This window comes from Motacilla alba, chromosome 9 (assembly GCF_015832195.1).
Source record: "Motacilla alba alba isolate MOTALB_02 chromosome 9, Motacilla_alba_V1.0_pri, whole genome shotgun sequence".
NCBI classification, from domain to species: Eukaryota; Metazoa; Chordata; class Aves; order Passeriformes; family Motacillidae; genus Motacilla; species Motacilla alba.
This window is the reverse complement of record NC_052024.1, coordinates 24,138,863-24,165,419: the sequence shown is the minus strand read 5'-3', so window position 1 is coordinate 24,165,419 and position 26,557 is coordinate 24,138,863. Positions and strand designations below refer to the sequence as shown.

General features: G+C 51.3%; 2 protein-coding genes across 5 annotated transcripts in view; one reads left to right on the top strand and one right to left on the bottom strand.

Annotated features, from left to right (window-relative positions):
- Nucleotides 1–1,158: 1,158 nt before the first annotated feature.
- SHOX2 (short stature homeobox 2) lies at nt 1,159–7,018 on the bottom strand. 2 transcript variants are annotated; one of them, XM_038145827.1, is made up of 5 exons: nt 6,376–7,018; nt 5,249–5,457; nt 2,856–2,913; nt 2,688–2,780; nt 1,159–2,610 (listed from the first exon to the last, which is right to left on the bottom strand). In XM_038145827.1, exons 1-5 carry the CDS (start codon nt 6,638–6,640, stop codon nt 2,282–2,284), a joined length of 954 nt encoding a protein of 317 aa, XP_038001755.1. In that variant the 5' UTR covers nt 6,641–7,018; the 3' UTR covers nt 1,159–2,281. The 2 variants fall into 2 exon arrangements, with proteins under 2 accessions (XP_038001755.1, XP_038001757.1); XM_038145829.1 differs by having other exon boundaries at nt 2,692–2,780.
- Nucleotides 7,019–8,407: 1,389 nt separating this feature from the next.
- Nucleotides 8,408–26,557, top strand: part of RSRC1 (arginine and serine rich coiled-coil 1) — a 98,511-nt gene continuing 80,361 nt past the window's right edge. The window contains exons 1-4 of one of the 3 annotated variants that reach the window (XM_038145687.1): nt 8,408–8,479; nt 8,897–9,086; nt 9,696–9,890; nt 12,412–12,531. In XM_038145687.1, the coding sequence (XP_038001615.1) occupies nt 9,703–9,890; nt 12,412–12,531 (308 nt within the window). In that variant the 5' untranslated portion in view covers nt 8,408–8,479; nt 8,897–9,086; nt 9,696–9,702. Of the gene's footprint in view, nt 8,480–8,896; nt 9,146–9,617; nt 9,891–12,411; nt 12,532–26,557 lie in introns of all 3 variants that reach the window. The other 2 variants (XM_038145686.1, XM_038145688.1) reach the window with 2 other exon arrangements.

The following is a 26,557-nucleotide window of genomic DNA, read 5'->3' as shown; positions in this document are numbered from 1 at the left end:
GTGCCCGGGTGGCTGCGGGCTGTGCCCGGGCTCGGTGCGGGCTCTGCCCGGGTGGCTGCGGGCTGTGCCCGGGCTCGGTGCGGGCTCTGCCCGGGCTCGGTGCGGATTCTGCCCGGGCTCGGTGGCAGCGGGCGGCTGCGGGCTCTACCCGGGCTCGGTGCGGGCTGTGCCCGGTTGGGTGCAGGTTCTGCCCGGGCTCGGTGCGGATTCCACCCGGGCTCGGTGCGGGCTGTGCCCGGGTGGGTGCAGGTTCTGCCCCAGTGGCTGCGAGCTCTGCCCGGGTGGCTGCGGGTTCTGCCCGAGTGGGTGCAGGCTCTGCCCGGGCTCGGTGCGGGTTCTGCCCCGGTGGCTGCGAGCTCTGCCCGGGTGGGTGCAGGTTCTGCCCCGGTGGCTGCGAGCTCTGCCCGGGTGGGTGCAGGTTCTGCCCGGGTGGGTGCAGGTTCTGCCCGGGCTCGGTGCGGGCTCTGCCCGGGTGGGTGCAGGTTCTGCCCGGGCTCGGTGCGGGCTCGTCCCAGGCTCGGGGGGTCCCGGTGCCCTCCGCTCCCGCCCTGGAAAAGATTCCGAGCCGTTCCGCTTTGCTCGCTTTTATTACCTGAGGGAACCTGACAGAACTCGTAAAGACACAATTGCTATAGAGCGTCCGCCGGCCGGCTCGGCTGCCACAGAAAAGCCCAACGCGAACGTCCCGGTTTGTGCAGCCGAAACTCGGGGAAAACTCACAGAAAGTGGAGGAAAAAAAATGTTTAAAGAAAGCCGCGGGAAGGCGAGCGGCGCTCCCTCGTCGTGCTGAGCGCTATCGGCGTGTCGCGACATCTACGGAGCGGAAAGAGACGTGCGAGATCTACAGGAGGTGAGAACACGGAAAGAAAGAACATCACCGCTGGCTGGACACCGGCAGTCCCGGCAGGCAGCGGGCACCGGCCCCCGAACCGTCCCCCCGTCAGTCGATAGGCAAAGTGTCTTAAATTCATTACTTGGCACTTATTGAAATTCGTGACGTCGAGAATGGATTAAAAAAGGTGAAGCAAACCTGAGTGAAACAAAATATATTGTACTGACAACAAATGCAATGAGATAACAGCATCTTGCTTTCTTTTTTTTTTCTTTTTTTTTTCCTCTTTTTTCTTTTTTAAATAACTTAAAATACACTAGAAAAAATATGGTCAATATAAATAATTTTGTTTTCATGGAGAACAAATAGATACAAAGCCCGTCCATACCAAAGTTCGCGTAGAAGAGCTTTCCCTCTGTCTTGGCAATAAGCATGAGGGTCAGATGGCAAAATCTGGGATAACAATCACTGACTGCAGGGTACCCCAGGTTAAATAGCTATACGTCTCTCAAATAATAATAATAACAACCAAAAAAATCACAAGGTTACGTGAATAGATACACCTTTATGAGATAAAATGTAAATGTTTGACAGTCAACTATCAATTCACAAGTTATAGCCAAAATAAACTTTGTTCGTGTGTATCAACATATTTTACATGTACCCAGTACCTCTTATTGGAATTTGCCGTGGTGTCAAGTGGTGGTTGGGAATTAAATATTATCTTTTTTTTTTTCCTTTTGTTTTTGTGTTTTTTTTTTTTCCATTTACTTTTGCCCTCAGGACAGGAGAGACCCGGCAAAGGGAGGCAAACTCCGCTCTCCTGGCGCTTTCCGCTCCCTTTCATTTCAGAGGTGGGACAGCAAACGACCAACAGAGATTCGAGAGTGGAAAAGGTAGCGCTTGATCTGCCTCTCTCTGCCTGCTTCCCTCCAAGATTAAAGGAGGAAGAACCCAGCCACGTTTGTTTGTTTGCTTTTGTGGTTGTCTCGGGTTTTTTTTTTCTACTAAAGATGAGGGTGAAGTGCAAGTGAATCAAAGGACTCCATCAATGAAATACAAATACATGCAACCCGGAATGCTGCTGGAGGAAGTATCCCGGACAGTTTCCCATTAGAAATTCGCAGAGAAATCATTGTCTTTTTTTTTTTCTTTTTTTTTTTTTTTTTTCTGTTCGTCGTAGTCTTTCTTTCTTCTCTTATTTTTCTTTTTATCTCTTTTTTTTTTGTCGCTATTCCAGACGTGGTTGTTAAACTCAAGTACCTGATGCAACGTGAAAGGAGGCCCGCCTCTCTTATCAAATTTCTTGTATTAAAGTGAACTTCGCAGAAAAAGGTCAGTTTCAAAACCTGTGAACTTCCCAGCTGCGCGTCCTCTAATTCCTTAAATAAGTATATATCTCCCGTCCGTTTCTCCTCTCCCTCGTTTCTTTCCTTTTTCCTTTTTTTTTTAACTCTTTTTTTTTTCCCTTTTTTTTTTTTTTTTTGGAGAAAAAAAATAATAAAGCAGCAGCGGCAGCAGCGCGGTCACAGCCCCAGGGCGGCGGCGTGCTTCTTGGCCTTCAGGCGGAGGTCGGCGATGCTGGAGTTCTTGCTGGTGGTCTTGGCGGCGGCGGCGGCGGCCACCACGGAGGCGGCGGAGGCGGACTCGGCCAGGGTGGCCAGCGGCAGCCCGAAGGGGGGCGCGGGGAACATCATGTAGGGGGCGTGGGCCAGGTGCGGGTGCAGGTGATGGTGAGCGTGGGCCACGGCGCTGTCCAGCTGCAGCTGCGCCTGCACCTGCGGGGACAAGCGGAGCGGCGGCCCGTGTCACCCCCCGGGGCCGCGCGGCCGCCTCGCCACCCGCCCGAGCGCACTTGCCTGCTGGAAGGGCATCCTCAGCGCGCCCACGTTCACGTAGGGAGCCACGCGGCAGGCCTCGAACTGCGTGGCGGCTCCGATCAGCACCCCTGGGTGGGGGGAAAGGAGCGGTCAGCTCGGCCCCGGCGCGCTCTCCCCCCGCTCTCCCCCGGCCCGGCCGCTACCTTTGTGCAGCTGGTTCTCCTGCTTGCGGCACTTGGCGCGGCGGTTCTGGAACCAAACCTGCGGGGAGCGGAGCGGGACACGCCGTCACGGCCGCGCCTGGCGCCGGCGGCCCGAGCGAGCCGCCCGGAGCGGCACGGGCAGGAACACAGATAACGGGAACGGCGATGGGAATGGCCCGAAGCCCGCGGACAAAGAGGCCGGGGTCCCCCCGCCCGGGCTGCCCCCGCTGCCCAGCCCCAGAGGCGGAAGGGAAGGAGCCCAAAGCACCCGAAAATGGCCGAGCACGGCCCGGGGAAACGAGCTGCCGAGCCCGGCATCCTCTTTCCGCACCGCACTCCCACAAGGCTGGAATCGCCCCCGACACCCGCGGCTGACGGGCGGTAATGGCCTGAGAAACTCGTGCTCATTAATAAATAAATTAATTAGCTCTATCTCACAGAAAAACTCAACAACAGCAGGGTTTTATGACTTTTTAGCCTCTTTTTTTTTTGGTGGTGGGTGGACGAGAATTACGGTTCTAAAAGCTTCGCTACAAAGAAGTTTCGAATTTCTCTGTTCACTGGAGTGTAGCACAGAAGCGGAATAATTATCTCATTATCATAATAATCTAATTTGCTTGCACCGAAGAGGCCGCCCCGTTAGACAAGAACGTACTTTTAATATTGGGAACGGAATCGTTAAAATAAATTCCCAGCCTGAAGTCTGCTGGCTTTGGGAAAGGAGGGAGGGAAAGGGGGAGAGCCGCTCTCTAAACATGCCCGTTTTAACCCAGGGCTCCGCAGCGCATCCCAGCAGCCACATCGGCCAAGGAATCCTTTCCCCGCGGCCAGAAAAAAAGAAAAAAAAAAAAAGATAAAAATTGCATTTTTTGAGGTCCTACTTTAAGAGACGAATATAAACGGGAATTCCTCCCGCCCTGTCATTTTCTCCAGCCGGGGAAAATCTGCCCAAGAGCCACGTTCGCCCTCAGCCTCCCGCGGAAACAAACGCGCCTTCCGTCATTTACAAATCAGAGCAGATACGAGGCAAAATATTATTGAAAAGCGGTTTTTTTTTTTTCCGGGAGGATTTCTAGGGAATGGGTTTAATCTATGTAAATCTCCAAAAGTTATTATGCACCCTGCGATTTGGCATCATGGGAGCGCGGATTATGCGCCGCCGCCGCCTCCTTTGTCGAGCACCTCCCTGCTCCATTTTCCACAGCCAGCAACTTTTTGCCTTGGTTTTGTTAGGGTTTGGTGAACAGAAATAAAAAATAAATTTTAAAACCGCGAAAAAAACCACAATTAAAAACCAACCAACCAAAAACCAACCGAGCAGCCAGAAAAAAAAAAAAAAAAAAAAAAAAAAAAAGAAAAAAAGAAAAAAAAAAAAGAGGGGGAGAAGAGAGGGAAAATGAAGACTTTTATTTTTTTATTCAATGGTTTTTTTTTTTTGGTGGTTCAGGCTCTGACAAAAGCTGCTCGTTTTGAGTTTTTCGGTTCCCCGTGCCGGCTCTGCCTCTGTCCTCACAAGCTTACACGCTGCAGGGAAACCCCCCAAGGACTGAGCGCATACTTGGGTGCAGATGGTGCCTGCGAGCACAAAGATTGAGGGGGAGTATCTGTTACAGCGATACTTTCCACCAGCTGCAGATGTTCGGGGCCTAAAACTTCTCCATGTGTTCCAGCAAATAATGACCATCATTTTCTCTTCTTTTATTTTCAGAACGGAAATACACCGGAGCAGCTACATTTGTTCTCATTTGAGGGATGCCCTTCCTCCCCGCTCCTCAGCTCATCCCGACAAAACTCGCGGAAAGCAGCCCAGGGACCCGTTTGGAAAAAACTTTGGGAGGGTGCGAAGCGCAGGTTAAACCCAGAGAAGCCGCGGCTTCCCGGGAGGACACAAAGCTCAAAATGTCTCGGGTTAACCCCAGACTTTCTGCATTTCGTAAACCCGAACAAAGCACCTCGCTCAATTTTCGTGCCGTTTCGACATTTAAGAGCTACGAGGCGAAACGGGCTGAAAATGCGCCTATCGTTGTTTCCCTTGGCGGTGTCTAATTCAGTTTACGGTCGCCACATCCGTGACGGGAATCGGTGTGTCCATGGATGAGCCGGGCAGCGGCACCGGGAGCGCAGCCCCGGGAGCGGCCGCCGAGGCGGGGACGGAACAACGGCGGAGCTGGGATAAACCACGGCAGAACGAAGGGACGGGAACACGAATCCCGGGCAGGCAAAACCCTGCGAGGCCGCCGGCAGATTTGCCGGAGGAAGTTGGGAGCCGGGGAGCTGCGGAGCCGCCTGCTCTCCCTGACAGAAGGATGGGGCTCGTCCCCATCCATCATCGCCCCGGCTCTTCCCGAGCTGCCCCTTCCCCCGAGCACACGCACCCGCGCGGCCCCGGCTACCTGCACCCTGGCCTCGGAGAGCCCCAGCCGCTGGCTCAGCTCCTCCCGCATGAACGCGTCCGGGTAGTGGGTCTCGTCGAAAAGCCTTTCCAGCTCGTTCAGCTGCTCCAGGGTGAAATTCGTCCGGCTCCTCCTCTGCTTGATTTTCGTCTGCCCTTCGTCTTCCATCGCTTTCGCATCCTCCTTGCGCTCCTTCAGCTCTGGGGACACTGGGCACGACACAGCAGTCAGAGCGGCGGGGCCGGGGGCGCCGGGGCTCGCCCCGCTCCCGCCGCTCCCGGCGGCCGGGGGGATGCGGGCGGGAGCCCCCCGGGGCCGGGGCAGCCGGGAGCGGGGCCTGCGCGCCCGGGCCGCGCTAGGCCGCCTCGGCCGCTGCCGTTCCGGGCTCCGCCGCCGCCTCCGGTAACCGCTGCCGGGGGAAACGGGGTCCGCACCGAGCCCTCCCCTCCGGCCCCGCCGCGCCCCCGGGGGATGCGCAGCAACAGGTCCCCGGAGCCTCCGCCGGCCGCCGCGGCCCCTCCGCGCCCCGCGCCCCCCGGGATGGGTTTCTCCTCGGTCAGTTCTCGGCCGGTAACGCGCCCCGGGCCGGAGCGCGGGGCCCGGGCACCGACCCCCCCCCGGGGCCGCCCGGCCCGGTCCCGCCGCACCGATCGCCTCACTGCGGGCATCCGAGCGGGGATGCTCCGGCCGCTCCGCCCGTCCGAACAAAAGGGCGGCAGCGACCCGCGGGTCCCCGCAGCCGCGGGCACGGGCCCGGCCGCTTCCCGCAGCGCCCGAGAGCGGCGGGCGGCCCCGGTGCCGGCCCCACGCGAGTCCGCGGAGCCGCGGGGGAACGAAAGGGCCCGCGGGGCCGGGCTTTCGTTGGCGGCGCGGCTTCCCGTGGGACGCCGAACGGGAACGAGATCGCGTTCCGAGCAAGTTAAAGCCGGGTTTAAATATTTTTATCTAAAAACTTCGAGGCCGGCCGCCGATCTCCCGCGGCTGCGAGAGCCCGGGCAGCCGCCCACCGCCGCCAGCCCCCGGCCAGCCGCGACCGCGGGCCGCTCCGCGCGTACCGACCCCGACGGGGGAAGGGGAGGAAGGGCAAAGGGAACGGGAGAAGGGGGAGCCCGCGGTGCCGCCGTTACCGTCGCTGAGCTTGGGGGTGGCCGCCTCGGCCGCTCTCTCGGCGGCGGCGTCGGGCTCCCGCGGCGGGGAGCGCCCGGCCGGCCGCGCCGCGGGGCTGCCCGCGTCCTCCCGGCCCGGCTCCGCCGCCGCCCCGCCGGGCTCCCGCGGGCCGCCGCCGCCGCGCAGGGGCCCGCTCTCCAGCACCTCGCGGTAGGTGATGAGCTCCTTCTTCTCCTTGGCTTTGGGATCAAACGACTTGGAGACAAACGCCGTCAGCTCCTCCATGGCTCAGGGGCGCGCTGCCCCGGCTCCCCGGGCGGGCATCCACGGGGCGGCGAGGCGGCGGCGGCGCCCCGGGCCGTGCCGAGCCGGGCCGGGCCGTGCCGCCCGACGTGCAGGGCTCCCGGGGTCTGATAGCGACGCCGCGATTGAAGTGGCACTATTTATACTTTGCAAAGCCGGCCCCTTGTTCCCGGCGAATTACCTCCCCTCGGAGCTCTGAATGGACCCCTTCCTTCCTCCCTTCCTTCCTCCCGTCCTCGCCGGTCGCCCGCCCGCCGCGGGGCACTGCGGCCACGGCACCGCCCGCCCGCCGCGCGCTGCGCCCTAATTAATTTAATTAGGCGCGGGACCGTGCGCGAGGTCCCGGGCGAGCGCGGCGCGGAGCGGGGCCGGGGCGGCGGGGGAGTGGCCACCGGGACGCGCGGGGGGGCGGCGGGGACGCGCAGGCTCCGCGCACCGCCCCGCGCCGCCCGGGTCAGCCCCGGGCCCCGGGCACGGCGGAACCGGAGCGGCCCCGGCCCCGCGGGAGCCGCAAAAGTTCCTCCGTGGGCGCCCGAGCGCCCCGAAACACCGAGGGGATAAATGACAGCGGGGGACGCGGGCGCGCAGCGAGGCACCGGCTCGGAGCCGAACGCGCCGGTATCGCCGATAGCGGCTTCCCTTTGTTTTTTTAAATCCCGCCGCGGAGCGCTTCTGTCGGCGGAACTCGCCTCCTTCCCACCTTGGCTAAATTCTAATAAATTATTCAGAATTGCTCAACTCTCGCCTGCGTATCGATTTTTCATTGACCTTTGGGGCGATGACCGCACACAACGGAGCGTTCATTTACCGGGGCGGGCTCGGTACCGGCGGTGGCAGCGGGGTTTATTCCGAGCCGGTCGCACGCGACCCTGTCGCGACAGGCGGCGCGTCCCGGTGCCCCCGCGCCGCCCGGGAGCCGCTCCCGCGGGGCGCTTTCGATCCCCGGGGCACCGGGCACCGCGGCGTTCGGTGTGAGGGACCCCGCCGCGGCTGCCGGCCGGCCGGGTGACCCTAACCGGCCGCTCCGCCCGGACATTTCGTTTATCCCCACGCGCGTTCCGCCGGTCCCGTGGCGGAGGGAGCGCGCACTCGGGAGCTGGCGTTGAACGAACCAAATTCGGTAGGAAAATGGAATTAAGCGAAGCGATTCCATCGTTCCCTTGCATTTCTGGTCCGTGCCCGGCGGCGGCTCCGCCCGGCCCGGTGGGTCCCGGCTCGATCCGTGCCCGCCCGCGCCCGGGCACGGCCGCGGTGCCCACGGCGCGCGTGGAGCGCTGCCCTCCGCCCGCGGGGGCGGCTCTCGGTGCCATAACCCCCCGACCCTCCTTTAACTCCCCGGGGCGGAACGAAAACCGCTCCGTGCCGCTGTGCCCGCGCCGTCCCGTCACCCGCGGCGGGACACGGGGCGGCCGGGACACGCCGTGCTGCCGCACGGTCGCCGTGCGGGGCACGGTGCGGACAGCGCTCCGTGGGCTCCGCACCCCCCGTGGGCAGCGCGACCGCGACCCCGGGACCACCCACGCTCCCTTCCTGCGCGTTACCCGCGGCGTGCCACGCCGTGCGCCCGTGGGTCACCGTGCGGGGCACGGTGCGGACAGCGCTCCGTGGGCTCTGCACCCCCGTGGGCAGCGGGACCCGGGCCCGACCCCGGCCCGACCCCGGCCCGGTCCCGCCCGTCCCGCGTGGGCGCTCGCCGGCGCGCCGCATCGATGGCTCGGCGCTCGCTGTGGCCGCCTGGCCGCGCTCGGCGGTGGATTGGCGCTGCCTGCCCGCCGCCCCGGAAGGCGCTGGGCTCGAACCGGGGCCCGGCGGCTCCGCCAGGTGCGGGGGACACGGGGGACTGTGGGGGACAGGAGGGGGCACGGGGGGCACAGAGACACGGGATACAGCCGCATTGGCCCCCGAGGGCACGGCAGGGCGATCGGCGGCCGCTGCGGGGCCGGGTGCGAGCAGCGGCCTCCGGTGCGGGGGCACGGCCCCGGCGGGGCCCACACGGGGATCCGCGGGCTGTGCCGGGCTTGGTCCCTGGGAAGGAGTCCCTGGAGCTGCTGGTGGCAGGGGGCAGCTCCGGGAACCCCCGGGGTTGTCCCGGTGCTGCCGGGGCCGCTCGGGAGCTGCCCTGGGGCCGATGCCGGGCCCAGCACGGGCCGCTCTCCGGGAGCGTGTTCCCTGCAGCCCTGCGGCTCCCGGCACTGCTCGGGAGGAGTCTCCGTGTCCTTAACGGTGGATTCCCTTCAGGTGCTCCCCGGTGCATCAGGAGCTGCTGCCCCGGTGAATTTCCCTGCGCTCCAGGCGCTCTCCGGTGCATCAGGAGGCGCTGCCCCGGTGAATTTCCCTTCAGGTGCTCTCCGGTGTATCAGGAGGGGCTGCCCCGGTGAATTTCCCTGTGCTCCAGGCGCTCTCCGGTGGGTCAGCAGGGGCTGCCCCGGTGAGTTTCCCGTTGCTGTGCTCCAGGCGCTCTCCGGTGGGTCAGCAGGAGCTGCCCCGGTGAGTTTCCCTGTGCTCCAGGCGCTCTCCGGTGGGTCAGCAGGAGCTGCCCCGGTGAATTTCCCTGTGCTCCAGGCGCTCTCCGGTGGGTCAGCAGGAGCTGCCCCGGTGAGTTTCCCCTTTCTCCAGGCGCTCCCCGGTGCACCAGGAGGAGCTGCTGGCCCGGTGGCCGGAGGTGTGAGGATGGGCGAAAGTTTGGACGGAGGAATTGAGCGAGTGTGACCCGTCTGTGCTGGGAAGAGGAGGAGCAGAGAAGGGATGGGAGCTGGGAAGGCTCTGGAGCCCCAGGAGGGGCTGAGGGAGCTGGGAAGGGGCTCAGCCTGGAGAAAAGGGGGATCGGGGGGCCCTTGTGGCTCTGCACAGCTCCTGCCAGGAGGGGACAGCCGGGGGGGTCGGGCTCTGCTCCCAGAGCACAGGAGAGGGAACTGCGTATTTTGACTTTTGTTTTTTTAATATTGGAAATACAAACCAGCGCAGGGCAGCCAGCAGCCCGTGTCACAGCCCGTGTCGCAGCCCGTGTCACAGCTGGGCGTGTCTGCGTTCCGTGCAGGTCGGAGATGGGCCGGCGCTCCTCGGACACGGAGGAGGAGGGCAGGAGCAGGAGGAAGAAGAAGCACCGCCGACGCTCCTCCTCCAGCAGCTCCTCGGACAGCCGCGCCTACAGCCGCAAGAAGTCGGGCCGGAAATCCAGGTCCCGGTCGCGCTCTCGGGATCTCCCGTCCTGGTCCCATTCCTATGAGAAAAGGTGCATTTGTAGGAAGTTTCTAGAAGCTCTTTCGTGTTACGGCAGGAAGCTGGAAGGGTTTGGATCCCACGGGTGGGGATTTTATGGCACAGATTGTTCTGAGCCTTAAGAGATGTGAAACTGTTTTCACTTTGGCAAAATAAAACCCCAAACCCACCACCATGACCAGAAGTACCCACACCTCCTTCCCCGCAGGAGACTAGAGCAGGGAGTGTGCAGATCCAAAGGGAAATTCTGCTTTACCCCAGGGAAACCCCAGGAGGTGAAATAACTCTTCCTTTTTTCTCCCAGCAGGGACTGCCCTGGGGTGTTCCAAGTTCTGTCCAACCTGGCCTGGGGCACTGCCAGGGATCCAGGGGCAGCCCCAGCTGCTCTGGGAATCCCATCCCAGCCAGGAATTCCCAATTCCCAATCTCCCATCCATGCCTGCCCTCTGGCAGTGGGAGCCATTCCCTGTGTCCTGTCCCTCCATCCTTGTCCCCAGTCCCTCTCAGCTCTCCTGGAGCCCCTTCAGGCCCTGGCAGGGCTCTGAGCTCTCCCTGGAGCTGCTCCTCCCCAGGTGAGCCCCCCCAGCTCTCCCAGCCTGGCTGCAGAGGGGCTCTGGAGCATTCCAGCTCCATCCTGGCTGTCCCAGTCTGGCTTGTGCTGGTGAATTTTCTGGGAGGAGGAGCTGGAGAGCTCTCCTGGTGTCCGGCTGGAAATGCTCCTGCCAGACCTTTCTGGAGTGGCTGCAGGGTGTGCTGAGGAGGCACCTCAGGGGTTCATCCCCAGCCCTTTCTCCTGCTCCTCTGGCATCTCCATCCTCCCCAGCCCTGAGCACCTTGGATATCCCATTGCTCCAGGGACCCCAGAGGGGCTGGGGCTGCGGGGACCCCAGGGCATCCAGGAATGATCCCGGGCTCTGCTTTGGGATCCTGCCTTTGCCCCGGGGGCAGGGCAGATGCTCCTGGCAGGTCAGGCCCTGCTCCGTGTGGGTTTATCCCTGACCCTCAGCAATCAAAGGCAGCAGTTTCTGGAATTCCTGTCCCTCATCCAGCAGGATCATCACCTTCCCTTTCCAGCAGCAGCCCTGTTCTTCAGCATTAACCTTTCCCTGTCCAGCATTCCAGCTCCTGCTGCCCCTTTGCCCATGCTGGACAATCACTGAGCACATCCTGAATTCCATTATTATTTGCATTTTATATATACAATTGCTATAATGTAATATATGATATGATATAATGTGATATAATATGATATAACAGAACATAATAGTATAATATAATATAGTATAATATAGTATAATATAATATAATATAATATAATATAATATAATATAATATAATATAATATAATATAATATAATATAATATAATATAATATAATATAATATAAATTCTGATGTTAATCACACATAAAGGCCAAAAACAGGGAGGACTGTAATTGCTAATCAGTTCACTATTACAGAGATGGGGTGGAAGTGTTAAGATTGGGATTTTGGGTATAATATCTTTTCTTTCACCTTTCTCCTCGATGTAGAAGAATTTATTCTTTGAAAAGGGGAAAAGGAAGAGACCCTTTTGATTCCTGATTGGGCTCAGGAGGGAACTGCCCTTAGATGAACTCAAATGAAATAAATTAACACAATTAACTGATTACTGCTAACAGTAGTTCAGGACCCCACCAAACCTCCTTTTTTGCTTGGGATGTGGATTTTGGAGGATCAGCTCTTTAGGGCAGCAGTGTCCCTGTGTGTGTGAGTTACTTGTTATGGGGGAATAGTGGGATTTGAGCCTTCTGGAGCACCCTATAAACCTCCTGGCTGTGTTTTCTGAGGACTCCTTGGGGTTTGTCCCTGTTTTGGGGGTTTTGGGCAGGGCCAGGCTCACCCCTGGCTGTGTTTTCTCAGTGATTGTTGGGGGTTTCCCTGTTTTTGGGGTTTTTGAGGCCAGGCTCACCCCTGACTCTGTTTTCTCAGTGATTGTTGGGGGTTTCCCTGTTTTTGGGGTTTTTGGGGCCAGGCTCACCCCTGGCTGTGTTTTCTCAGTGGTTGCTGGGGGTTTGTCCCTGTTTTTGGGGTGTTTGGGGCCAGGCTCACCCCTGGCTGTGTTTTCTCAGTGATTGTTGGGGGTTTCCCTGTTTTTGGGGTTTTTGGGGCCAGGCTCATCCCTGGCTGTGTTTTCTCAGTGGTTGCTGGGGTTTTGTCCCTGTTTTTTGGGGTTTTTGGCAGTGCCTTGCTCCCCCTGGCTGTGTTTTCTCAGTGGTTGCTGGTGTTTTGTCCCTGTTTTGGGGGTTTTTGGGGCCAGGCTCACCCCTGGCTGTGTTTTCTCAGTGATTGTTGGGGGTTTCCCTGTTTTTGGGGTTTTTGGGGCCAGGCTCACCCCTGGCTGTGTTTTCTCAGTGATTGTTGGGGGTTTCCCTGTTTTTGGGGTTTTTGGGGCCAGGCTCACCCCTGGCTGTGTTTTCTCAGTGATTGTTGGGGGTTTGTCCCTGTTTTTGGGGTGTTTTTGGCAGGGCCAGGCTCACCCCTGCTCTCTTGCAGGCGCAGACACAGATCCAGCAGCAGCTCTTCCTACGGCTCCAGGAGGAAGCGCAGCCGCTCCCGGGGCAGAGGCAAATCCTACAGGTCCCAAAGGTCCAGGTCAAAGAGCAGGACCAGGAGGTAAGAGTCTCCCCTAGGAGCAAACAAACAGTGGTATTTTACTGGAAAAACATTCCTGGAAAATCCTGCCAGAGTTACCGGGCTTGGGATAAATGGGAATAATGGCTGCGGGTGATGGTTTAAACCACACATCCCTGGAAATTCCTGATTTGGGGTCTCTGGAGTGCTTGCCACACACTAAATCTTTTGGTTACCCTGATGGAACAGTTTTGAAGAGAAGATATTTATTTGCATTTGATTCAAGTAAAAAACCCATAAATAGGGTCTGTCGGTGTCGTACAATTATTTGGAAATGTCTCACGTTGTTTTTTTTTTCCTTTGGTTCCTCCTTTCCATAATTCCCACACATAACACGGGCTCCCTGAAGTTCAGAATAAACTGTTTTTCTCACCTGTGTTTCTTTTGGAGCAGGATGAGTCTTTAGTTATGCTGGCTTTTATTAATGTTTAAGGATGTCTGCAGTGAACATTTGCATGCATTGGTTTGTGACAAACAAATATTTCACAATTTAAATATTTAAATCTTAACCAGAAGTTGCACAAGGTATTATAAAATCTGCTTTTCTTCTTTAATTAGAAGATGCTCAGGTTGTGTTTGTATGTGTTTTTCAATTAAGAGGTTTAGCTGAAGTTTATCCTGGGTACCAGGTTTCCCATTAGCATTTGCTATTGATTTTAAATTAATTATTGAGTGGATCAGGCAGATCAAAGCTGTTTGGGTCCATATGTAAAATCTTCAGCCAGGTGATTTTGTGTGCCTGCACTAAGAATTTGTTAAACCTTTGGTTTCCATGTCCAAACCAGGAGAGCTGTTGCCTCTAAATGTTGAAAAATTATTGTTGAAAAGTGTGACTATTCCCCTTTCTCTTTGTGCTGTGCCATGACTTATTCCCAGCTGTTCCCTGGAAGAGTTGCTTGGACCCTTTATTGCTGCACTGCCTTTGTAGCAGGAATTTGATTATTTTGAGTTAGAAATAGATTTAGAAATTAAACTGCCTGACCTCTCTTGGAGTATCCTCCCCATCAGAGCCGTGCAGGTATTCCTGTGAATATCCACCTTTTTTTTTTGCTAAGAAAATCAGTTTGAACCCACAGAAATGTCAGAAGAATGAGGTGAAAGGGAAGGCTTTTCACATGCTCAGTGTTAGGAAGTGTGATATAATAAAGACCATTTTAAATCAGTTTAATAAAACAATATATAATAAATTACAGACCCCATTAGCTATGGTTAAATGGTCATACAATAATATATAATAAATATCAATTGCAGATCTCACTAGCTGTGGGTTAGTGGTCATCTTTTCCACGGGGTTTGATTTTAATCATGGTTACAATATATGGAAATTAGGCACCTAAAAACTTGCAAAACCTGGCTACTGCTAGGAAACACTGTGTATGAAATAGTTGATGATCAGATCTTTAATGTATCAAACATTTGATGTATCAGGTGTTTTATATATTAAATATTTGATGTATCAAACACTTCACATACAGAGCGTGCAGCACTAGAGGGGCAGGGCTGCACATTCCTTTAAATGCTGGTCCTGTTCACACCCACAGAGGGAAAACATTGTTGAATAACATCCCAAATGATCCCACAAGAGTCCAAAAGCTTGAAGTTAAACCCAACAGGACACATCTCATCCTTTTTTGGAATTTTTTCCTGAGTCTGCTGTAGTGTGGCGCTGAGCAGCTGTGGATTAATCTGATTTTGGAGAGTTAAGTCTTGGTTTAGCACAAAGCTGCTACTCCAGGCCTGTGCTTGCCCTGCTTGTCAGTGATGCAAAAAATCCCTTTTCTGCCTCAAAATCACTCCTCCCAGGGGCTCACCAGCTTCCCAAGGAGTTCAGGATTCCTCAGGCTGGAAAAGAGATTGTGGGGGAGAGAGGGAATGTGATGGAGGGGTAGGAAAAATAAACCTAAAAATAAAAATGGTGGGAAAAGGTGGTTCAGGATTGAGGGCTCCCCATCTCTGCCCGTGCACCACCTGGGGCAGGTGGGACAATGTCCTGGAAAACGTGTGTGTTTGTAGTGCTGGCATGGAATTCTCGTGAATTCCAGCTGTCATTCCGAGTTTTTATTTGTTCAGGGTGGCACAACTTATTTTCCTATGGCTTTTCGAGGGAAATCCTGAAGAAACCACTTGTAAATAATTAATAAAAGGCCCCAGAGGAGCTCAGGCAGCCCCTCACGTTCCTGTGGTGAGGAATGGGTTAGCCAGGGGAATATTCCTGGGGATCTCCAGCTTCTGCATTGCCAGGGAGGCAGGAGAAGCTGCTCCCCACCTGGAAAGGGGAGATCAGCCTGGGTTTGTACCCTCCTGCTGCACCCTCAGAGGATTATCCCCTTTAGGAGCCCAGAAAATGCACATTTTACAATTTTATATGTAAATTTTATTTTATTTATTAGGAGTCTGCCTCTAGAAAATTACCCTCCTGTTGGAAGGTAAGCTCTGGTAGGTGGTCTCTTTAAATGCCTGGGATTGTTTTTGGTGTAAATCGTGCAGGTGGCACAGGTTCTGTATCCTGTAACATCTTTTCTCCCCACAATCCTCTTTTAATTTGTTTTTCAGGGTAGTGAAGGTGGTGTTAAAAGTAATGTAATTTTTAATAACTTCCTTAATACAGGTGTTTTATTGGAGCAGGTGATTTACAGATCTCCAGCAGTGCTAAACACTGAGAGAGATCAAGTTTTACTTTGAGAAGTTGGATTTTTGTAATGATACGTGTAAGATATTTTAAATAGGTGTTGTTTGCAACCTAAACTGATTTCTTGTACTTTGTTGGAGAAGAAAACTTGTGCATATTGTGGCTATTTTATTTTAGATGTATTTTTTGGGTGAAAAGAGTGGGACTTCCCAGTATTGCTTGTACTTTTTATGAGAAAATAAGAAAAATTGTGCATATTATAATTATTCTATTTTAGATACATTTTTAGAGTTAAAAAAGTGGAGCTTCCTAATAATACTTGTGTTTTGTTTGAGAAGATAGGAAAACTTGTGTGTGTGTTGGCTGTTTTATTTTAGATGCAGTTTTTAGGGTGAAAAAACTGGAGCTTCCTAATAAGAGTTGTGTTTTATTTGAGAAGATAAGAAAACTTGTGCATATTATAATTATCCTGTTTTAGATGCGTTTTTAGAGTCAAAAAAGTGGAGCTTCCCAGTAATGCTATAAATTCCAAGCTGTCCTACAGTGAGGGAGTACAATGCAAATACGACTTAATAAGATCACAAACTGAATTTCAGCAGAAACAACCAAGATTTACATTAAATTAGGAATTTTAAAACCGATTTAGTTTGTTTTACTGAGCATTTGCTTAATAACATTTCGCCTCCTCACAATCTTTTTAAAGCCAATAATTCGTCTGCGAAGCGCAGGCACATCCTCCCGTGGAAAAATTGGAAGCAACAGCTCCCTCTCTGCAGCCAGGCATCCAGAGCTGGGGAGGAATATTTCAGCTCCACGGAATTTAATAAATCATCCCATTTCCTAATTTGATCATATTAGATGCTGATGTGGAAGGAGCATTTCAAATAGCAGCTCCTCATTAATATACATCAGGCTGGGGAATAGCAGGGAATACTTATGGAGGGATGTCACAGTTCCTGTTCCTTAGTTTACTAAGTGGAACAGGTTGATGTGATCCTGGGTGTTATTTGTCACTGTCTTGCTAAAATGGTTTGGGTCGAGTTATGGAGTCCAGGAAGACGGCGGCTGATAAATCAAAAGTGGATTGAGTGGACAGCAGGCAGTGATTGATACCGTGACAGGATATGAAGAAAGGAATCTTGATAGGAGCATGCCTGATATTGAATATGAGAAGGAAAATGGCCCTGGAGTATGGATATTATTCAAGGAAATGAGAATAATAATATCATCTTGAAATTATTGCTGGGTGAAGATTAGGAGAGTTCTTATTAGAATATTCTGCTGCGGTGGCGTGCAGGAGCTGGGCTCCTGCAGGAGTCTGGGCTGGAGGGAGCCCTGGGAATACTGGCAGAGTTTTGTTCTGCCAGTTAATCACACAGAAAATACTCTGCAGCAGAACTCGCAGCACAAATCTTCTAATTCACGGAGCTTTAAATAGAATTAACCAAAAAATGATGACCTTTATTCCCTGATTTCAGCCAATCCTGGAACTGCCTGTGAACATGCAAGTTTGCTTTATTGTCTGCCAGATGTCTTTGGCTTCTCCCGTTATGTTAAACTGCAAACTGCTGCCTTAAAGTATCTTTAATGCACTTCAACTTAAAATCGACACAAAACCAGCAAGTGCACCTGTACGTGTTGAAGAAGAAAAAAAGATTATGTGGGAAGTAATCCTGCCTGGAGAGCTGATCCTTGGCAGTGGGGCTGAAGGAGGTGTTGCTTCAGGTTTTACATCTTTTTCTTTACCGTTGCTCCACTCTAATGATTCCATGTTGCAGAGTGTGCAGGTTATTGCATCCCGGGCAGGGGAGCTGCTGCTTGGGGCTGGCTCTGGCACAGCTTTGGGTTTGGGGATGCAAAAGCAGCTGCCTTTGTGGCAGCAGTGTGAGCTGGCCTTAGCCTGGGTCCAGCCCGGCAGAGTTCTGTGTGTTTAGCAGTTAATTTGTGCTGTTTAGCACCAGAGTGCTCAAGTGCAGTGTGAAAAGAGTCATTAAATAGCTGACAGTAAAACCCCACTGGTTATGGTTTTTTTGGGTCTTTGAGAGTTTCCCTTTTTAATCCCTTCTTTAAAAAATTGCTGTTACATATTTTATTGAAGGGTTGGTGCTGCACAGTTTGTAGGACTTTTTAAAGAGGGTTCACTGAATGCTTTTGTATTTGTGTTCCTGGTACCTGGCTCAGTTCATCTCCTTTTTCCCTGCAATTATTTTAGTGTGGGATTGAAGTGCTGCAGTCTTTCCACATTAAAACCTGGCCTATCAGACCTCAGAGCTGATAAGAACTAGTGGATCAAGACACAATTTGTAGTAATTTTGTGTCTGTCTGTCCTGCTCAGCACATGCTGGTGGAGAGCTTTTCATGGATTACAGAGCAGGGGCTTCATTATGAAAACTTCAGGAGGGATTTCCTCAAACAGCATTGGCCTGAAAGGAAAATAAAGCTTTTTAGGAGAGAGGGAATTAAAAGGGATGGATGTTTTGAGTGGGCAGCAGATAAATAAAGAGTCAAATTGTGATGGAGAGTTTATCGAGGAACAGGAGGATGTAGAGGAGAGATTGGTTAAAAAAAAAGGAAAAAGAATGGAATTTCTCCAGTGGTGGGCAAAGATCCACTGCAGTTGTGTGGAGTTAGAAGACTTTTAGGGGTGTTGAGGTGTGAATTTAAGGGTGTTGCAGCTGGGGGACTAAAGCTGGTGATGTTCCAGGTGAGAGCAGAGGTCTGGCCGTGGCACTGAGCGCTGGCACAGCTGATGGTGGCTCTTGGGGACAGAGGGAAGGTTTCTGGGCTGGCCATGCAGCATCTGTGTCTGCTGGGACTGGGGTGGGAGCCGCAGGAGTGGCTTGGAGTGATGGGGTTGGGATGGGACAGGGACAGCCAGGGCCCTTCTCCTGCTGCAGGACACCAGGAGTGAGCAGAGCTGTGCCCAGGAGGGCTGGGCACACCCAGGGCCAGAGCTGTGCCCTCTGCAGCTGGGCACACCCAGGGACAGTCAGAGCTGTGCCCTCTGCAGCTGGGCACCCCCAGGGCCAGAGCTGTGCCCTCTGCAGCTGGGCACCCGGGGACAGAGCTGTGCCCTCTGCAGCTGGGCACACCCAGGGCCAGAGCTGTGCCCTCTGCAGCTGGGCACACCCAGGGCCAGAGCTGTGCCCTCTGCAGCTGGGCACACCCAGGGCCAGAGCTGTGCCCTCTGCAGCTGGGCACACCCAGGGACAGAGCTGTGCCCTCTGCAGCTGGGCACCCCGGGGCAGAGAGAGCTGTGCCCTCTGCAGCTGGGCACCCCGGGGCAGAGAGAGCTGTGCCCTCTGCAGCTGGGCACACCCGGGGACAGAGCTGTGCCCTCTGCAGCTGGGCAAACCCTTTGGAAATGCCAAAGGAGGAATTTTCCAAAGGGAAGCAGACAGGAGTCCTGGCAGAAATCAAGCAGTGCTGCTTAATTAGAACATTGCTTTTGAAATTCCAGGCCATTCCATGCTTCTGTAATTTTATTCTTGTGATTAATTCTCAGGATTGCTTAATTTTTTGCCTGGTTGTAGCCACTGGAGTTACTAGTCCTTTCAAGTATTGATGTGCAGCTTAGGATATTTTTTTCCCTGTCCTTGCTGCTCAAGTTAACCCACTCAGGTGCAATTATGTGAGGAATCAGTGTAAATATTACATGTTCCTCTCTTTTTACTGCTGGGAAAGTTTTAAGCCTTTGGACCATTAGCAAATAGGCTGCAATATCTTAATTAAATCTTTCTTTCATGGAACTTCAAATAAAAGCTTGGGGCAGGAGGGTGGAATTGACATTACTGAGTGTGATCCTGCTGATGGTAATGTCAGCTCATGTTTATTTTCCCCCAATAAATCCAACCCTGCCGTTTTTATTTAGGATCTTGTTGCATTCCAGGTTGTATCAGTACCAGCCTCTAAAATATATATTTTTTTGGTTGCAATAAGTGACTTTTTCAAGAGGAATGATCGGTTTGTGTCTGTGGCTGTCCAGGAAAGGCCCAGAGGTGGAGCAGGAGCAGTGAGGATATCCTGGAGCAGCAGGCAGTGCTGAGCTCATTGCCCACCCTTAATTGACCACTTTGGGAAATTAAACTTCACAAGGCAACGCCGAGGGCCCTCCACTTATCAATAAAGCCACAGAGCTGCGAGTGACAGCTGCTTTGATGCTTTTCATTGGTACAAAACCAAAAAAAGGAGCCTTAAAAAAGCTCTGAATGCAAAAGTGCTGTTCATTTGGAGCTCAGGCTCGAGTCTGATTCCAGGGAAAGCTGGTTTTTGTGCAGCCCAGGTGTTGGGTGCACACAGTGTTTTATTGCTCCAGAACCTCTCATTCCTCCCTTTGGGAAAAGGTGTCTTTGCAGGTTGTTGGGGTTTTTTTAGTGCTTCAGTTTTCTGTTTGGAAAAGGAGCTCCACTTAGTGAGGAATTGCCTTTTTGATTTCAGTGTGTCTACATTCAAAACCACTCTGTATTTTAACTTTTTTTTTTTAATTCTCTTTTTTCTCTGCTACCAAAGCTCTGGCCATGAAATAGAATCTGGTTGTTTGTTTTTTTTTTTGCTGCAGAGCTCGTGTTTCTTGAGGCAGCCCTGCAAAAGCAGATGTCTTGAGGATGCCCTGGTAATCCAAGACCCTCGTTGCTCTGTACATTGTTGCTCTTTCCAGGGTTCTTTTCTAGGAGTGATTTTCCCCACTGTGAACTACAAAATAGTAGAATTTAGTAGTAAAAATTTATTCTTTATTTCCATCTTTGACTCTTTCTAATTCTGATAATGGATGGCAGGAACAGAATCTGGTTAAAAGGCAAAGAAAGGTGAAGGCAAAAAATGGGGATTTCTGCCAAAAAAGTGCAATGGAGAGGTTATGTTGGGTGTGGAGTGATAGAGCAAGGGGGAATGCGTTCCCACTGTCAGAGGGCAGGGCTGGATGGGATTTTGAGAAGGAATTGTTCCTTGTGGGGGTGGGCAGGGGCTGGGATGGGATTCCCAGAGCAGCTGGGGCTGCCCCTGCATCCCTGGCAGTGCCCAAGGCCAGGCTGGACCCTGGGGCTGGGAGCACCTGGGACAGTGGGAGGTGTCCCTGCCATGGATGTGGATGAGCTTTAGGGTCCCTCCCAACCCAGAGCATCCCATGCTTGTCTGTAAGCCAGCATCCATGCCCTGGAATCCTTTGCTGTCAGGTTTTTCTGGGATTGCAGGCATTGCTCCTTAGCAGTGTGTGGGCAGGGCAGTCACAGCTGCAGGCAGGGTTTGGGGACCTTTGTAACAAACCTTATCCCATAAAAATCCACTTTCCTGTGGGATCCAGGCTGTGCCATTCCCAAAGTGTGCTCCGGGAGTGAGTCCATGATTAGTCTGATTGAAACCCTGCTATCCTGCCACTCCCTGGCTGTCCTTCCATCCTTTGTGCTGCTGCTTCTCCTCCCACATCTGAACTCCCCAGCTTTACATTTTCCCAGTCTCCAACACCCAAAAATTCCAGAGCAAGCTGCAGAGCTGATAATTCATCTGCTCCTAGTGCAGCTTTATTGGCATCACACCTCAGCCCTGGCAGAGCCACGGCAAAGCTGCACCTGTCTTCAGTGAGTCCAGATTTTCCCAAGCTGGGACGTTCTAGGAAGAAAAGGTTCCCAAAAGAAATGGGATAATTGCAGGCATGTGCAGAGCTTTTGTCCTTTTGCTGTTGAAATAGAGTATGAACAATTCTCTGAAGAAAGTATTTAATGTTAAATGTGTGGTGAGAGCGATAAAAAGATGGGAAAACTTGGATTTGTTTTTGCATAGTGTAACTGAAGACAGGTGTATTGGATATATAATGTATATTGAAAAACTGAAATCCAGAAAGATATGGGAATTTAGTATCTATACCATAATTATAACTAAAATATTTTGATTGTGCTCTTGTAGAATTTTATTTTGAGTCAAAGCTTTCTGCAAAATTCCTACACGCAAAGGCCCAAAATCCTGGGAAAGGTGTTTCAATGAGGGATTTCCTTATCCATAGGTGTTATTGTAAGATATTCTCCAGTTGTGTTTTTTACTGGATCATATCCATCTCTCTTAGGAAGGCAACCTCTCAATGAATTTCAAGGGTCAGGTCATGCTCAGCTCAAACAACTGATGTAAATTCTGGTTGTAATTCTGTGCCATGGATTTATATCCTAGAAATGAAGGCAAGGCCAGCAGTATGGGTTTATTATTTGGAATTCTGTGTAAACTCTTAGGTATTTATTTTTTTCCGTGGTTTTTGGTTCTCCTCTATGGAAGCATGCAGAGATAAACTGAATTGTGATAGAATTTAAATGAATCTGTGGCACAGCACTGAAAATCTGTTCCCAGTCTATATCAAAAAGAGATGCTAAAAGTTTTCCTGTTAAAGCTCTGAGCTTCTTGATTGGAGAACGGGTGGGAAAAAAAAGCAAAGCCTTTTCCTATTTTTCTCCTATATAGTCTTCTTGAAGTTCTTCCAAATTAGATTTTAAATGCCAATTAGGAGGTTGAATATACTAAAATAAAAGCAAATACAACCAAAATGGCCTCACCTTATGGCTAGTTAGGCTTTTTCTCTCAAAAGCAGAACCTTTGCTCTGAGCATGGCTTTGAGAAAGATATTCAGCTTAATGAACACATTAATTAGAACCATAACTATTTATAAGATAATTAGAAACGAAGCACGGTAAACTGGGCTTTTCCTGCAATTAATGGAGGATTAATTACTGGAGGTAATGAAGTGGATTTTTAAATGCATTAAGGTGAAGTACAGAGATGTGCAAGGCTTTGTGATAGTTGCATAATTATTCCAGGCTGTTTGAGCAGAGCTCGTATGAGCTCGCTAATAAGCATCATTGCATCATTATGTATGCACTTAAAAAGACTTACCACCAAAATGACTGCCTAATTATTTCTAATTGGCAGGACTCTGTGTAGTCATTGAGCTGTTTGTAGCCATTTTAAGGTTCATTTAACTATCCTCGGGGCCATGTGATAGATGGAAAAAAGCTCCTGCTCCGCGCTGGCCTTGGCTGGCGCCGTTAATCAGTTTTGGTGGGCTCCGGTTTGAAATGCATTTGCTCCTGCAGAGGTCAAAACCTGAAGTAGTCCAAGCAAAGTTTGGCTTTTTGAAGCCACTTGACTGTATTCATTAGCAATTAGTAAAATAATTGTGTCTGTGGCTGTGTTTGGATTTCTGTCGGGCCGGGTGTGCTTTCATCGCCGGCCCTTCTCACGGCACATTAGCTTCCCAGGAATCCAAACCTTCTTCCCAGAGCCCCTTTCAGCAGCTTCAGTGCAGTGCCATATGTTCAGCTGCAGCGCCTTTCTTCAGTCACTTGTTCCCTGAAGCAGCTCCCAGCCTTTCACCACCAGCAGCTCCCGATTCCCAGGTGGAAGCTTGTACCCTGGGACACCGCAGGGAACCTCCGAGGAGCCGGGGCTGAGCGCTGGGAGAGGAAGCCAGGAGCAGGAAAACCCTGCTGTTCCCAGGCTTTGGCAGTCTGGGGCATCCATTCCCAAGCTGCTGACAGCTCTGATATCCAAGCACATCTCCCAGCAGCAGGAATAATCCCAGATCTGCGTTGGGTCAGCGCAGCACGGGCAGCAGTAATTCCATTGGAAACGTGGCTTGGAAACCTCTCCTGTTTGGAGAGGGTGGAATCGGTCTGGAGGGGTTTTATCTCCCCAGCTCTGTGGGGCTGAGCGTGAGACCCTGTTAGGAGAGTGCCTGGGAAGGTCCTGGGTGTAATCACAACCATCTGCAGGGCACTGTGAGCTGCAGGAGCAGCTCAGGGAACACTGGCAGCAAACTGCAGCCCGAGAAAAGAAAGGTCAGCAGTGGCCATTTGGGCCACAAAAAAATGGGCTTTGGGGAATTTAATATCAATGCAGAACCCAAACAATTATTATGGTTAAAGTGTAAGGTTGATTAAGAAGAGTTATGAATTAGAAAACAACCAAAATGTCATTTATTCATGAGATATTGGTTCAAATACCAGATATTGGTTCAAATACCAGATAAAGGATTAAAGCAAGTGAATTGTGGCAGTGTAAATGAAAATAAAAACAAATCATTGAGGAAAACTGCAGAATTGTTTAATTTTTAAAAAAACTGGTTTAATTGTGAGACTTCTCTAAGGGTAATATTTTGGTTACTCTGTAAGCAAATACTCAGTACAGAAAAAGGATGTAAAATAGAAATAGCCTTTCTTATTTATTAGGAATTTATTTTACGGAGTCCCATCAAATATGTGGTGTTGGAAATTGCTGTGTAGATGATCAGAACTAAGAAATGCATTTTGGAGTGAAACTACAGCTTTAGTTACATCCATATAATATGGGAACTGGGAAATTAAGTTCAATTAGACTTTCAGTGAAAATGGTACCCACTTCCTCAGAGGGCGATGGGGCTGTTCCTCACCCCTTGGCTGAAAGGAGCACTGGAAATGTGAATGTTGTGGGTCAGGCACAGGACAAAGCCAGAGCGGGAGCATTCTGGTGCCTCTAAAACACCTGAGTTCTGGGCTGTTCCCTCACTTCAGCCACGTGAGAAGATGGAATTCTCTGAATAATCCACTGAAGTCTTGGCCTTGCTCAGAGCCTCACTCCTGGAGGGTGGGAAGCAAAGCCATGGGCTTTGTGCTGGGTCCCAGCTCTGGGGTTGAGGGATTGTTGGGATGGTTTCAGCTCACCCAGGGAGTGGTTTCAGCTCACCCAGGGAATGGTGGCACCCCTGTGGTCACTCAGTGACCCTCAGGTGATGGGGACAGGGAAGGGCTGGCTGGGATGGAGCTCTTTGCCCTCTGCAGCATCCAGGAGTGTCCAGAACAGAAATGCCAGAGACTTGGTCAGCAGCAGGGACCAGTAGGTGAGGGAGAAAAAGCTGGAGAAAATGAAAAATACATCAGTGAAAAACCCCAAAATACACAGCAGTAACACCTGGGGGGACACCAGTGACTCCCAGAGGGGTGTCAGACACATTTCCCTTGGTCAGTACATAAACTCAATAAAAGTTACACATTTCAGTTCTAAAATCCCATTGTATTCCCCTTCCCTCCTCTGCAGCTCCCCAGGATGGTGTTAATGGTGTTATTACACCATGGTGGTGTGCCTCTTCCCAGAGTTGTGGGGACAAATTGTGGGGGGTTTTGAGTGACACAACAGGTCCTGGTTTGTTTTTGGAATTTGTTTTTGGAATTCCTCGGCTGCGTGGTTTGGGTAATATTCTCAGTGATGGAAATAATTCAGTTTTCATTTTAATTCTTGCCCTGAGGTCTGGAAATGCAGTGAGTGTGGTCCATAAGAGCTGCTGCTGCAGGAACCTGTGATTCTTTCCTGGGTTAGCTGTGGCTTTGTCAGCTTCTTTTGTGTTTTAAACAAAAAGCAGAGCTTAGGAGAAAGTTTCATGAGACCCTTTTTTAAACAAAGCCTGGCTATGTAGAAATCACATCATAATTCACCTTTATTCCCCATTTAAATTAGCACTGACACCAACCAGCTTGTGCTCAGCATCATCAGCTGATCAGAACAGTCAGAACTCATTTTGAAATATAATAATTGAGTACTTCTGTTGCTTTATGTATTTTTTAAAAACCATCCAGATTTTGTTGTTTCTCTCTTTCTGGTGTGATTTATTTGACAATATTTTATGTAAATGTTGCACATTCCATGAGGAAAACCTTAATTTTTAGAATAGTAAATGAAATATTTAGAGTTCCTTCCCTGGAGTTTATAATTAGCCATAAGAATTGGGCTTTGGCAGGGACAGGACAGGGTTAGAGGTGATAACTCCCAGCAAAAGAGATTTTTGGGGCTGATAAAGGTGGCAGCTCCGTGCTCTTCAGCAGTCTGCAGGAGTGGAGCTGTTCAGTTTTTATCCAGGCGAATATTGAAAACAGCCCCTGCCTTTCTCTGTCTGCTCTGTGTTTGTTACGTGCAAAATATTTAAAGGGAGATGCATCCAACGTGCTTGGAAATTAGAAAATTATCCCTGTGTTTATGGAGTGTGCACTGGAAAATTGACACAAATATCCAAACTCTTTGTGTTATGTTGTCCCTCCAGGAGATTTTGAGTGGATGGTGTGAAATATTTTTGTTTTTCCTTGTGTGTTTCTAAAGCCTTTTCATTTCTTAATTTTGGGAGTCCAGGTATAGCAATTTTCATTAAAAATGTTAAGTTTATTTTGGTTTTGTTTTGGGAAAACGAGAGATATTCTAAAAATCCATGTGTATTCTTCATAAACGTGTGGTAAAAAGTACAGGTGGAAAACCTTAGATTTTTTTACATCTCATAAAATTTAAACCTGAACCTGTCTGGTTATCACTGAGTTAAAGAAAAAAATTGCCTTTTTTAAAAGCTGTGAGCACAGAGAATGGGCTCATTTGTTTCACTCAGGAAAAGGTGGAGACACAGCTTTTCATCCAGGTGTTATTATTTGTGTTGTTTGTGGTCATTATGAATCCAGTCAGTCTCAATATTCCCAGTCTTCCAAAGTAGGTATTTATTTCTAGGAAATGCCTTAATCCTGTCTTTAGGCAGATTCTTTTCTTTGCCTTTTAAACGGCGTTGCAGTGTTGAAGAATGAGGAATATTCAGGTTTTTTCCCCTGTTGTTTCAATTTTGGCTCCGTGCTGGTGGCGCTTTGAGATCTCAGTTGCCAGTGCTGGTGCTGCATGACCTAAATTGGGATTTTTTGGGGTTTTCTGCCGTTTCCGAGAGCAGGTGGTGTCCTGGTGTGTAAGCTGATTTCAAATATCTGTTTAGGTAATTCCCTTCAACTGTCTAGTATCAATTTGGGGATGTAAGGACACACAAATATTACAGAGTCTTTAAGCTCAGCCCATCACTGGGGCCTCAGTCTTGGAGGTTTTATGATCCCAAACCCTGAACTATTGGGTTTGTCCCAGCCAGACAGAGGAGCAGTGTTTACCTGTAATTAATCTGAGCTGAGGCACAGGGGAAGTGGAAAATCTCAACCTGAAAATCTCTCCTGTCTGTCCCTTAACATTTTACCATAATATCAGAGGTGTTGTCAAATTTACAACAAATAATTGCCTGGGTCGTGATTCCATCTGGAGAATGAATTGGGGCCTTTCCACGGCTCTGGGATCCATCCAGGGCAGATGCAGAGGCACTAATGCCTGCACGAGGCAGGGAGGGATAATCTGGGCTGTTTGTCCAGGGTCCTGCAGGAAAGCTGCACCTTTGTTTGTTCAAATAGATTCCAGCTGCTTGGAGAAGGGAATAACGCCACGTGCTGTAAGAATTAATTACAGGGGCTGATGGATCTGCTTGCTAATAGAATATGGGGCTCGTTGGTTCCTGTAGAATTCGAGTTTTCCCTTCTTGTGAGAAAATGTGAAATGTCTTTCCTGCAGGATTGCAGCATTTAAACT